The sequence below is a fragment of the Protopterus annectens genome, chromosome 5.part1, assembly GCF_019279795.1.
Source record: "Protopterus annectens isolate FY-2018-M chromosome 5.part1, PAN1.0, whole genome shotgun sequence".
NCBI lineage: Eukaryota > Metazoa > Chordata > Ceratodontiformes > Protopteridae > Protopterus > Protopterus annectens.
The window spans coordinates 527,747,915-527,761,498 of NC_056736.1; the positions used below are offsets into that span (position 1 = coordinate 527,747,915).

Genomic DNA, 13,584 nt, shown 5'->3' on the forward strand with positions numbered 1-13,584 from the left:
ACCTATACTCTGTCGCATATCGTCTACTTGGAGGCGATCTCTGCTTAACATGCAAGGTCATGTCAAACCCAGAGCTGTTGGACATGCTACACTTAAAGAAATCCCAATCCCTCAGAGACACGCTTCAGAGATCTAAACCTTATCATCACAATGAACAAAATATGCAGGGGAGGATAGGTTCCTGACCCAGAGACTCCCAGACTCTGGAATAGACTGCCCATACATGTCAAGCAGAGTGCCTCTTTGGCCCTCTTCAAAAGGAACCTTGAAGATTGGATGGGAGATAGGAAATTCACCCCGGGGATCACGTCAGTCACCCTGCTAGACAGGGGTCCAGGGAAGTAAATACTATGGGAAGAAATATCCAGGGAATTGTTATGGCTAGACTTGTATAAGCCCTGGGGCCGATAGCCTAGTACCAACCTATGAACCATGTCTCATTACTTACTATAAGCCATGAACTTAACTGAAACAATGCTGAAAAAAAAACTTTATTTAAAAATAAAGAATTGGTGGTATCTGTGAGGTATGACCAAGAGATCACCATTTGGTTTCAGTCCATACTGAACTGGACAGCTGCTACTAGTTAAGATGTTGTGGAGGTAAGCAAAATTATTTTCCAGTGTGTAGTTTTGCTAGTCAGGGAGAGAAAAATTGGGCTGGATATTATGGTAATGTCATGTTTGTGTGGTTATTTTGTCACAGAAGTGAACATCCTTTATGTGCATAAAGTGTTCTTGCTGCAGTTTCTTTGACATCTAATTTGACATATCCTAGGCATTTTCTTTTGCTGTCATAACTAGCCAGATGTTAACAAATTTCTGTTTTGTCGATCCTAAGTAATCCATGTCTGTTTTCTCTCCATATGTCAGCCCGCCTGTTTTAGGTTCCACATGTCTGTATAGCCTTCCTGATGACTCTACCCATGAGCTTCTTCACTCACATGAGTGCAGCTGTGCCCAAGAAGAGCTTGGCAACCTTCTTCACATGACAGAAAGTAGAGCTACAGCAACTAAAGCCGGACTCGCCAGGGATCACAGCATCCTTCCAGGTACTACAGCAGCTGCGTACTGATGCTGCGTTGTTTGTTTTACTGGGGGACACGTGTACGTGTGGATGATATAGGTTAAGAAACAGCTGCTACTGATGCTGCATAGTTTGTTTTATTGGGGGACACGTGTGGGTGATGTAGGTTAAGAAACAGCTGCTACTGATGCAGCATTGTTTTATTGGGGGACACGTGTGGGTGGTGTAGGTTAAGAAACAGCTGCTACTGATGCAGCATTGTTTTATTGGGGGACACGTGTGGGTGATGTAGGTTAAGAAACAGCTGCTACTGATGCTGCATTGTTTGTTTTATTGGGGAACATGTGTGGTGATGTAGGTTAAGAAACAGCTGCTACTGATGTTGCATTGTTTTATTGGGGGACACGTGTGGGTGATGTAGGTTAAGAAACAGCTGCTACTGATGCTGCATTGTTTGTTTTATTGGGGGACACGTGTGGGTGATGTAGGTTAAGAAACAGCTGCTACTGATGCTGCATTGTTTATTGGGGAACACGTGTGGGTGATGTAGGTTAAGAAACAAAGACTCTCTGCAGACAGATGTGAACCATTTTATCCCTTAGCTTGCCCAAGGTTAAAAAAAACATCTTGGGTCATCATAAAAAAAATCTTGCCCCACCTTAAAAAAAACTTTTTCCTACCTACTCTGCTTTTTTTTCTTCTTGGAGTCTTTGTGATATGAAGTATGGTGTATATGTGTTTCAAACTGTTATGAGTGTATGACACCATGACCCTGTGCGCAAAGATAGGAGAAAGGAGCTGTGGAAGGTGGATGGAAATATACACACACACGTAATGTTCCATAACTGTGCATTTTCCCACCAGTCACAGTAATTGCCTTGTGTGTCTGTCTTGTACTTTCTTTAATTTACTGTATATTTTTGCAATCTACTTTCTCCTCAGAGTTGTGTTATAGTTCCACAATCTTCTCTATAGATGGAAAATGCTTTTCTGTATGCCTCAAGAGCTGTCCATTCTGTCTTTAGTTTTGTCCATTTCTTCTTTTGTGTATCTTTCTGAAAGGGTACCACATTAGATTCTACCAATTCATTAAAAATGTCATATTTCCCTCCCCAAACATTTTTCCATAAGACTGCATACATTTTCTGCCCTTTTTTATCTGTATCTGACCATGGATCATCTTAGAATACAAGCTGCAGGACTGCATAATTCTCTACACAACATTCTGTAAATTGTCTGTACCATCATAAAGCCAGTGTCTGTTAACTTTACTTATTATTCTAGTATTTCTTTTCCCTTCCGTTTATCCGTAAGTGTTGCCAGTGCTATTCTGTGCTGCTGGGACCACACCAGTGATGGATTGGGCAGGGGAAGTGGAGCAGAATAGCCTGCAGCATCACATATGCTGACCCTGTATGCTAGGTAGAATGATTTTTCTGTTTCCATCCTGGACAGAGCTAGTGACATCATTGTATGCAGAGTCTGCTAGCTCCCGCCACCCTCAGTTGTTGAAGTTTTAATGGCAGTCTGTTCTGTGACTGTGGTACATCCTCATCACTGGGGGACATATTCTTGTCATGAAGAGAAACTCTTCCTTCCTTCCTTTCTTCCCGAATAGGGTAGGCCAGCAAAGCACCTTATTCCCACCCCTCCCTCTAGAGTTTGTCAAGGCCTTGAGCTGCTAATCGATATCCAGATGCCTGGCTTGTAGTAGTGGCCCCATCCCTCTACTTTACGGAGCTGATCCTATTTTTCCTAGTATTTCTGCTGCTCAAAATTAAAACTAGTAATCCCTTCTTTTCACACCTTTCCAAAACTACCTAATTTATCACCTCTTTATTTTTACCACACACACATAATATCGTCTGGAACTACCAATCCTTTCCCTTTAAATTCCTGTACTATTGTATTCATCATTACTCCAAACAGAAGTGGACTAAGGTAACACCTCTGCCTCACCCCATTTTCCATCTTGATTTCTGTATCCATCCAGCCATAAAGGCATAGAATAATGAGTCAGCCAATATTGTTCTCCAACAAACCCCCAAATTTATAAGTTTGCAAAACATATATTATTGTATCGTGGTGAATTATGAAATGCTTTATTACATCCCCCACAGTAACCATCCTTTTTTCTTTGTTATTAATCTCCCCTTAATTAATAGCAGTGTTTGCATATTCCTTGTCTTCACAGTTCAAACAGTACAGACTGAGGGATCTGTAATTTTCCTGTACACTGAGCTGTGTGTATATTATATGAAATACGTGAAACGGTAGTTTCTTTTCATTGTCCATCAATTTGTTGGGGCTAGTCACCGTGCAGGGAGGACAAGTTGATTCCTAGATGTTATCGCAATTATTACTAGGCTTCATTTTCAAGTGTTATGTATGTAAACTGTTTTGTTCATTTTTATTGTTAATGTGTCACCTTTTCCCAAATATTTATGCACTTCCTGTTCCATTTTCTTATCACATTCTTCTCTCAGGCTATTTTCTTTATACTTCAGTTTTTATGTTGTGAATGCTATTTATTACACATTAATCAATGCCAGTCTCATTCATATCATATCTGAAAAGGTTCTTTAACCATCTGTAAATTGTACTTTTCACTTGTTTGTCAGATGAGCTAGCTGTACTGTTTAGAGTTGAGATGCCACGTGTCATTTAAATTGAGAGAAGACAAAATGCCAGGGGGTTGCACTTTTTTTGTTTCAATGTTGTCACTTTTGTGTGGTGCAGCAGTTAGCATTGCCACATCACAGCAAGAGGTTCTCTGGTTCGATCCTCGGCTGGGGTGCCTTCTGTGCGGAGTCTGCATGTCCTTCCTGTGGTCACGTGGGTTTCCTCCAGGTGCTCCGGTTTCCTCCCACATCCCAAAGACATGCTGTAGGTGGATTGGACACACTAAATTGACCCTAGGCATAAGTGCTGCGTGTGTGTGCCTTCTGTGGAAGGTTGGGTGCCGGACTGGCAACTAGACTCTGTAAAAACTGCAGTGCCAATCATGAGCGGACAGGTGATCTGCTGTGGTGACCCCTAACCGGGAAAAGCTGAAAGAAGAAGTAGTAAACATTATTTATATTGTAGCTGCTAATTGCTGAGTTGAGTTTAATAAAGTACCTGATAAATTAGTGGTCATAAAAGACTACACTTACTCTAATAGAAAATACAATAAAATTGTGCTAAGACTTAAAATAAGTTTAGAAAACAAAAACACCTTAGCAATTGAGTAAAGAAAATGTACATGGAATGCCTTCTCCTCCTCCATTAGGGGACACTATAAGATATGTACTTTTAGGTGGACCTGTTGATAACTGCAGTTGTTATGGTTCTTAAGCTTTTGTAACAGCAAGAATTTAAGTGCATTTGGGGGGGTGTACACTAATTCCTAAATTACTGTACTGAGTATGTCCATTACTCTGAGTTATTGTATATAAAATGCAGGGGGTGGGAGAGGCACAGCCCTAATGTGTGGTGGTACATCAGGGTGGGCCTGCTCCACAACAAAAATGCTTTAAATGTGTAACACTGAATATCGCAATTTGCCCTTTTTTTCTACAGATTTAATTTGCATTCTTGACGTTTTAGAACATGCAGTATTGAGCCTCATGCTTTAATACAGCTGTATGTATGGTCCTTGTCATCACTAGTGGAGTGTAATTCAGATTTGCTGGTGGTTAGCTGAGGTGGCAGCAGGAGAATACAAGTTGGACTGAGGTTGCCAGCTAGAAGTAATAAGTTACCTCACTGACAAGGGACCTTAGGAGCCTGATATACAAGAACTGCTTGACGTGAGGAAATGCTTTGCCCTTCATATTAACTTTCCTGAGTCTTTTACTCTGAACTTGACAACTGCACTTATTTTGCTTACTGCGGGCCAGCAGCATGGACCACTGGTCTGCCCTTTTCATCTGAGAGTGTTGGATGAGATCTGTCACTGCATACTGGCTACGACAGACATTTCTCCACTTGTGAAGGACATTGTATTTTTGGAGAAAACTTGATGCAGTGGAGTATAAAGTACTGTATTGATAGTACTTTGTCGTTCACAATCATAAGCAGTGTCATGGCTTCTGCTGGTACTCACACCAGGGCTGGGAGGCATTTGCTTCACAATTTCCTGAAATTGTTTTGGTAATCACGTCTTTAAAAAAGTGTCAAGTTGCTAGAGTCCCTGCTTCCCATTCTGTACTCTTCAGTGTTTTCTTTTCCCCTCAGCACCTCCCTGGGGCCTGCCCAAAGGCTGCTGTTTGGCCCATTCATTTCATCGAAGTCAAGAACCCAGCATCCCTGGGCTGGGCGAGTGTATTTATTCCTGTCCAGGAAGCTTAACTGGCCCATTTGTTTCCTCTATGGCAAGAGTGTGGTGGTAGGGAGCAAGCCAGCTTTAAGACTCAACCCTACCCATCCTTCCCGTAGGCAGCTGACTGAACAATTGCCACCTGGCTGGGAGGAGGAGGCATGCATGCCTGCATTGTGCCATATTCACCTCCAGCTTTCTGTGGCTCTACAGAGAGTAGAACTATGGTAATAGCACAAGTCCACAGTACACCCAACCACATCTAGATGTCACAAGTGCCAAAGGCCTAGCAAACTTCAAGGGAAGGAGAGATTAAATTTGATGCTTATAACTTGTTAGAGAGAAATAAAGCTTGTATGATTCCAAATTTTATGAGAAAGTGATGTGTTTAGAAAGGAGACACTAGTAAGGACTTTGTCCTTTCACTTGGATGAATTTTCTACAGCAGTCATAGCTATTCATGATTGACAAGTGGCAATTTTCAGCTCCTGCATAAAATGTTTCTCTGTCTCAGTTTATTTTATATTCTGCACACTAGGTTTTAGGCCACTTTGTTTTGTCACCTGTTGTGAGACGGGCTGTTTCATTTGTCACACATCAGTAATTTTATGTGGATATTCTGTGGTACATTTTATTTGTGTACATTTAGTGTGTCCAGACCAATAATGTCCCCCCAGGGAAGAATATTTTGAAGATAGCTGTTTACAGCAGTTTGAGTTTCATGCCTGCTTCTTGACATTCCCTGAATAGTGCAATAAGTTTGCTCCTTTTCTGCATGATGTATAATGAATAATCATGCTTCACAAACACTCTGCTGTATCCCACTTTTAGTACTTTGTCTTTCTACCATACTTTTGTCAGAATCACCTCCTTCTGCTGCTAGGATTGCGTTTTTTACTGTTAAAGGTGCTTTCTCATAACCAGGTTTGTAGCATACACACGATGTGCCCTTTTAATTAACTCCTGCTATGGAATACCAGTCCAGTTGCTTATTTGCACTTTCATAAAATTAATAGTCTTTTTCTTCCAGCTACTCGAGTACAGCAGAAAATCTCAGGTGTTCCTCCAATTCTGTTATTTTTTGAAACATCTCTTCTTGAGCAGTCTCATACACAGGCGCCTTTCCTTCATTCATCCTCTGATTTTTGCAGTTTTATCACCTCATCTGAATATCTCTTTAAAGCTTTTTCAATTTTTCCAACCTTTTGTTGTTTGATTTGATATACTCAATCAGTTTTGTTTATTTTAATACGGTCTTTGTGCACTTATCTTATACTTTCCTGTAGGTACTGAAAGTCATGTCTGGAACTTGCACTGCTTTTTGCTGAACAGCTGCAGTACTTTTCCCAGTGTTTTTCCTCACCTTTTGTAGCTGATTTTTTTTTTCAGATCCACTGTATTTCTTTTTTCTTGGCATCCAGGTAGTGTAGCTAGTTACTGAAATTTATCAAGAAATATAAGTCCACTGGCTTTCTCGGCTAAGTTTTCTGTTATCACACTGGGAGGGCTAGAATTAAGCTGTTACCCAATGTGCAGCCATGTTGGAAGTCTCCTTCAGACCTTTAATGCTGACAGTTTTTAATATTTTAATTGGATATTTTTAAAGTTATTGCAGACCATTTTCCCACATGCAGGATCCAACACATAAATTTATTCATTCTCCAATGGTAGTAAAACAAGGAGTTATTTTTTATTTATTTTTTTTTTGTATTCCACATTTAAGGTAATTCAGTCTTGGGCATTACTATATTTAGTGATCTGGAGTGCAGGGGGCACAGCCCCTCTACAGAAAAAATAGTGTAATATTCAAAATTGTTGATAAAATGCACCACAGGAAGCTTATTGCTAGGCATTTGTACATCGGAAAGTGATCAGAGTTGTTACGTAACAGGCCTTTAATCTATGTACCTCACCACAAGTCTTGGGATTGTGAATGATGATGTGACAAATTTTGGTAATATTATGTCACACAGAATAGAACTTTGTCTTTTGTTTCTTTCCTAATAGTAGTTTTCTGTATCCTTTTATACAGGTCTGCTGTCCACCACTGGGTTAACACCGGTAGAAGAAATAGAGCACATAGGGCAAGACTGTGCTTCCACAGAAGAAACCAGCAGTAGTCCAATCAGAAGGGAAACAAGTTGTACACAAGACACACACAGCGTTTCATATCCGGGACCAAATGTTGCCCCGTGTCCTAGCTTGTCACACACTAAGCTGCTGGAGAAGAATATACTTCAGTGTCCCTGTTGGGATGAGAAATAAAAAGGCAACTACATTGCCGGACTTTTTATGAAAGAAAAGTATTTATTTTTGTAAAAGAAATATATTTATAAAATATTTATACATCTGTAAATACGTTGTGTGTATGTATGTTCTGCTGTATGTTAATGTGGACCTAGCTTTCACAAGAATATATTCCATGGAGGGAAGACTGAATAATCTGCTGGTATATAAAATAAACTGCCTGAAGAAGTGAATCGGAGTATGTGGACTGAAGTCATCCAGGTCGCAAGTTTAATGCTTTTATGGAAAGAAGACAGCCAAGTCTCAAGTGCTTTTTAGGAGGACTGTATTCCATTTTAAAATATATCCGTTATGTTTTATGGTGATCTGAACATTCTTTTTCAGACATAAAGACTGTGATTTTTTTTTACTGTTTGTGTACCTCACAGTGCTGAATGCACATGTGCAAAGTAAGAGAATATATCCATCTTCTGTTCAACAGTAGAAGCTTGAGCCCTAGTTAGGTTTTAGAATCCTCTCCGCTCTCCAGTGAAGGCTTGCTTTGATTCTGATAAATTTGTTACAGAAGTTCATGTTTATAAGAAATAAAATTCCTACTGTTTGGTTACAGATGTCATTTTATATTCCCAAGTTTGTGGAATATGTTTTTTCTCCCCATGCCTCTGTATCCCCAAGTTAGTTTTAGTCCAGAAGTGCTGTTCCTGTTTTTAATGAAGCCTTCAGCATTTGGTACAGGCAATATCAGAATTCTAATCCTTATTCTGTCTGTACTGTAAACAAGAAAGCTAAGGACTTTATTCTAGCAATTTCTCCATTCACAGGGTGATGACAGTCCAAGGCCAGTTCTTGTTTATAGTTGGTTGTCAGTCCTTTTGCATCTTTGGCCCTACCTATCTTTCTGTATTTAGTGTTATTCTTGTTTTGGCTTGGTGGAACTGGTTAGAGGGCTTTCTTCACTTTAATTAAAAAAATACTTCTATCCCGGATTTTCACTCTTCCAAAAAACCTGGTTTCTTCTTCCCCAAACTTTCCGATAAATACTTTTCAGATAAATTTGCTTGATACGAGGACTGTACTTTTTTTACCAAGACCTTCCAGCATCTCCATCGCCACATTCTAGACAGTATGGACATATTAATGATGTGTTGTTTAAATAAGTGGGATTATAAACTATTACCTGGTATGCAAATATCCATAGGAAACACCTGCTCCTAAAACGTATCCACTAGTACTTGTACAAAGGAGAAGACTGCAGGTTCATAATACTGAACTGCACATAAACTGTATAAGAATGAATTGCAGAAAGTTTAAGGTTTTCTCACAGCATATGCCCACCCTTTTTTGCCTATGTACTTTTTCCCTTATTTATTTGCCAAGCATTAAGCCCCTCCCCCCATAAGAGTTCAGCCAATCATCCCTGCAAAGAGCCAAGAGCCAGCTGGAGAGGCCGTCATCCAAGCAGACCATGCATGTATTTGTGCAGTTGCTGGTATCCTGGCAGTACAAGTGTTATTGCTATGGCTTTAACCCCTCTCCTGAGTAGGGGGACATATAACTTGCTTCAGTGTGGTGAGGGCCACTTCGCCTTCTCCTCTGTGAATGCACACTCCTGAGTGCCCACAATTAAAGGTCACTGCATGCACAGCTTGTTGCACTGGAAGCACATACCAAGACCACCCCTGTGCATCACCACCCATCCTGCAAGAAAATGTGGCATTTGTCACCCCCCCCCTCCCAGATAGGCACAGCTGTCATTCTTATGCCATCTGTAACAAATACATGAGATGCTTATCAAACTGGAGTCACCTGGTCTGTAGCTACAGGGCTTTATACCTCTACTACACCATCTGGCTTTTTTTCACCGCATTTGTACATTTACTGTGGTGTTGTTACAAGCCTTTCATGATTTGTAATGGAGAAGCATTTTCTAACCTGTAGTTTGTCATTTTGAACCCTGTCATTTTTCTTGTCCTCATGATGGACCTTATGTCTTTCCCTTTCAGATTTATGTAGTGAATTACATTTTCCTGTTATTTTGGCTTACGTCACATATTTTGAGTGTTTGGTGGTGATCCTGCACTCAACATCCTGCATTTGCTTTCTTTTTGTGAGGCTGCTTACATACCAAGCTTTCAAGTTGTCATTGGTGTTTTTAAGTATGCCATGAAAATAATCTTGAGTATTTCATTCCACATGATTTCCAGATTTAATATTTAAGTGCATGTAGCATTTTATTATTTTCGGGGTATAGTTCTGTAAAGCCATATATTTGTCTTGAGGTGGTGGTCCAGAGTTCAACTTAAAACAAGTTTTTTTCTAGTTTTAGCAGATCTTTAGGCACTCGGTGTAGAATAGCTTTGTTGCATCACTGGTTGTACCTTCTCCATATTGAAAAGCAAGAGCATGGCCATGTTTTCATTCTTTGTAAAGAGAGGAGAGCTTATAATGTCTAAGTGTCTCTGCAAGTGGACTTGGCACTGAATTGCTGAGTTGTGTTTTTTACTTTAGTGTTGTTGCCCCAGGTTTGGTGTGATCAGCTGTGAGATGCTTTTTCTCATTTTAGCACTTAGCATTTGCAAGATGAATGTCTTGGGTTTGGACTTCTCATTCTGAACATTTGTAAGATGAATGTCTTGGGTTTGGACTTCTCATTCTGAAGTACTCCATCATGTACAACATGTGACCAGCTTACTTTCATCCATTCTAAATGATAAGCATTTGGGCTTTTTGACGGCCAAGACATTTCTGCCTTGGTGAATCAGGATGCATGTACTGCTTTAGTTTCTGTTTTGCCAGTGGTGTATATGGCAATGGCTTTCTTTTAAAGTCTTAGAGGAGCAAGTCGTACAGGAGGGAGGCGTCCACTTGATGACTTTTACTGCTGCTCTTTTCATACATCTTGGCTTTGAGGTGTCTATCTTCCTGGTACCTCTGCCATGTGACAGATCACTTCTCCAAAGAACTGAAGTGACCAGGGAGATAGGCTATCCATAGTCATGCTGCTGGTTGATCTTGGCACCTGACACCTGTTAGGAGACCTTTGGTTAAATTTGTTGCTTGGTAATGGGTAAATTTACGGGCTGCCTATTGGGAATGTGATAAATAAAGTGAAGTTGAATCTCAAAACTTGCTGTAATGCATTAAAAATAGTTTCCAGAGGGAAGATGTGAATGTGACCCCTGCTACTTGTATGTACTTGCTTGTAGTTGCAGTACCTTGGAGTAGGGGAAATGCCTTGAGGTATCACGGCTGTGGAAGAAGTGTGTGTGTGTGTGTGTGTGTGTGTGTGTGTGTGTGTGTGTGTGTGTGTGTGTAGGCATGTATATTCACACTTTACCATACTGTTCCAATGATCACAGTTACTGTCTTTGGAATTTGTGAATCTTGTCGACATTTTTGTCTTTGGCCATCTTCCTTTAGTCATAAAGCAGGACTCAACCAGTTCTGTTCATGCAGTTACATTAGCTTCCTATCTAACAGAATAAGTGAATCCTGCAGTTTCCTTCCATATTTTTAGCCAGGATGCTGCATGTGATGTTTGTCGGTCTTTTTCTATACGAGAATGAACTGGTATTGGATAAGTAACTATCATGATCAGATACTTGTCGAGCTGTTTGGTTAAGATACTTGTAGTGAAGGTTGAATGCAGTGTACTTCACTTTGTAGATTAAGAGATTGGGCTTCTTATGAGGACTTTTCTCCCTCCTGCATCATCCTATGGCTCCCTACCTAGAGCTCCATGGCCATTGTTGAGTTTACCAACCAACTCCTTAGCCCTACCACCCCGGACTATCTCTGATACCAGCTGGGGCTGATGCAGAACTTGAGGACATCCTGGGGATTTGGCTGTTCAAATTAACCAGGGCTTGGTTCTACTTTTATGACCTACCCGTGTTGACTGCTCCTTCTCTTTCCGCTGTTATTCCCAAGGGATGGGTGTGCAGTCGAGACATGCAGCATACCACCTTACCTTTGCAGTAGCTCTGACTTGTCCCTTCCAGTTCCCACCTTTGGCCTGTACCTCCTAGTGTGACATCACCAGCCTTCAGCAGGGATCATCACAACAGAAGCTCATGTTGCTACCTCCCCATCAGGGTTGGTAACTTGTATCCCTCCCTGCCACTTTGTTAGATACCCCAGATACTAACCAAACCTGGGTCACTTGGGCTGCAGTCAGGGCTTTATCTGGAGTGGCAAGTAACATGGGTTTTTGACTTGGAGGTTTTTGGTGTGTGTGTGTGTGTGCTAAACTTTAATGTGACAGTGGGTGGATTTGAAAAGAGTGTTTAATTAGCAAGCTAAACAAAAAGCCAGTAATGTCCAGTGTTGTAATGTTTATATGGCTAATGTTAGGAGCAACTTATGCAATGTGTTCGGAGGCTATTAGCCACCAGGGATGTTAATGCAGCTTTACTTCATGCTTGTTAAAGTGCACTTATGTACTTCATAATGCTTTCAGCATGTATTTTGGTACCATTTCCACATTTCCAATGTGTTTTTGGTTCCACTGTACTACATTCATCACAATGCAGGTACCTTCATTGATTCTTGTAAATGTTGTAAAATATGTATGTTAATGCTTTGTATGTTCAATACATTTGCATTTATTTTTGCATGGATGAACTTTTTATATATAAAATACAAATTTATATATATATATATATCTATAAAAACTGTAAATACATCCTGATAAAAATATAGCATTTAGGCAACTTCTGCATACAAGAATAATCGTGTAGGATGTTGCTTCATTTTTATATATATATATTTATTTTTTTACATATCTATATATCTGTATCTGAAAACACTTAGTGATTAGCTTCCTGCTGTACTTTCCTAGTGTTAATGCATTTCCTCTCTTTACTGGAGGTGCCAGCAGTTCAAAGAAGGGCCTTGTCTTTGCATTTAGTTTTGCTTGAACTCTTGATGTGCCTACCAGTTGCTGGGCTATCGTAAACATTTGAGAAGGCTAGTATTTAAATGTAATTAACCCCTGTAATAAAAAAGAGCATATGAGCATATAATGAAGTATCAGTAAGATCTTTGCAGGTGCTAAAAGACCAGAGAATGCATACTGCCCATGCTGGTGTCATACAGTTTGCCGAAGCAAATTCATATTCTGAAAGAACAGTTGTAGTAAAAACAGTATATTGATATTTACCTGTATGCCATCTGCATTCTTTGCTGTTTCCTCTGTTTTTCAGAGCAAAAAAATTTGATAACATTCACTCAGATACATTCTGGGTCTTCATAACCAGTAGCATCCCATATGCGTATCCTGCCTAGGTGGTAGCATGACAGCAAATATTAACAATGACTTCTGGCTTTTTGCATTAGCAGTAATGTTACCTTTTTTGTTGCTAATACTACAATTTGAATAAAAATTCAGCTACCAAAAGGGCTTTTGAGTAATTCAGGGTCATCATCTTCTAAAACACATTAAAAGTAAACATATCTCAGAGGCCATTACCACTTGTGGGTCGTAGTTGTGTGACCCAAGAACTGTTGCTGAATGCGGTTATCTTTGGGTTTTTTTGTCATATGCATTTATTTACCTGTCGTTGTCACATTACATAACCACAAGGTAAGACAAATTCTACCACCCTGGCAGAAATTAAAGTGATAAAATACCTTTTATGTTACTCTGTACTGCTGTCATCTCCTGAGAGAAAAAAACAAAGATCACATCAGTTAGTCATATGAAAATATTTTTATTTCATGTGTTTGCCATATTGAAGGACATAAACTGCATCCATCTTTCCTTATTTATGTTAGCTGTACTAAATAAATTCAGTTTAAAAAGTTTGTGTGTCTTTAAATTTGTTTGCACTTTACCATCAAATCTGATATGCCTGTTTCATGTATGTGCCATTTCACTGTAAAATATTAGTTACTGGCTTCCTTGCACAGTTGAATTATGCTGGCGAGCAATACGTGCCCAACAAGAATATTAAACCCTTAATTGTAAACAAAACTTGCTGCTTTTGAATTTCACTTTGCCTAAGCACAAG

General features: G+C 39.8%; 1 protein-coding gene across 1 annotated transcript in view; it reads left to right on the top strand.

The window, feature by feature from the left end:
- The window catches only part of BOC (BOC cell adhesion associated, oncogene regulated), a 321,403-nt gene extending 308,025 nt beyond the window's left edge, over positions 1-13,378 (top strand). Inside the window, exons 18-19 of the mRNA XM_044073144.1 lie at positions 873-1,051; positions 7,359-13,378. Coding sequence (XP_043929079.1) covers positions 873-1,051; positions 7,359-7,591 — 412 coding nt within the window. The 3' untranslated portion in view covers positions 7,592-13,378. The remainder of the gene's footprint in view (positions 1-872; positions 1,052-7,358) is intronic.
- The last annotated feature ends 206 nt before the right edge of the window (positions 13,379-13,584 follow it).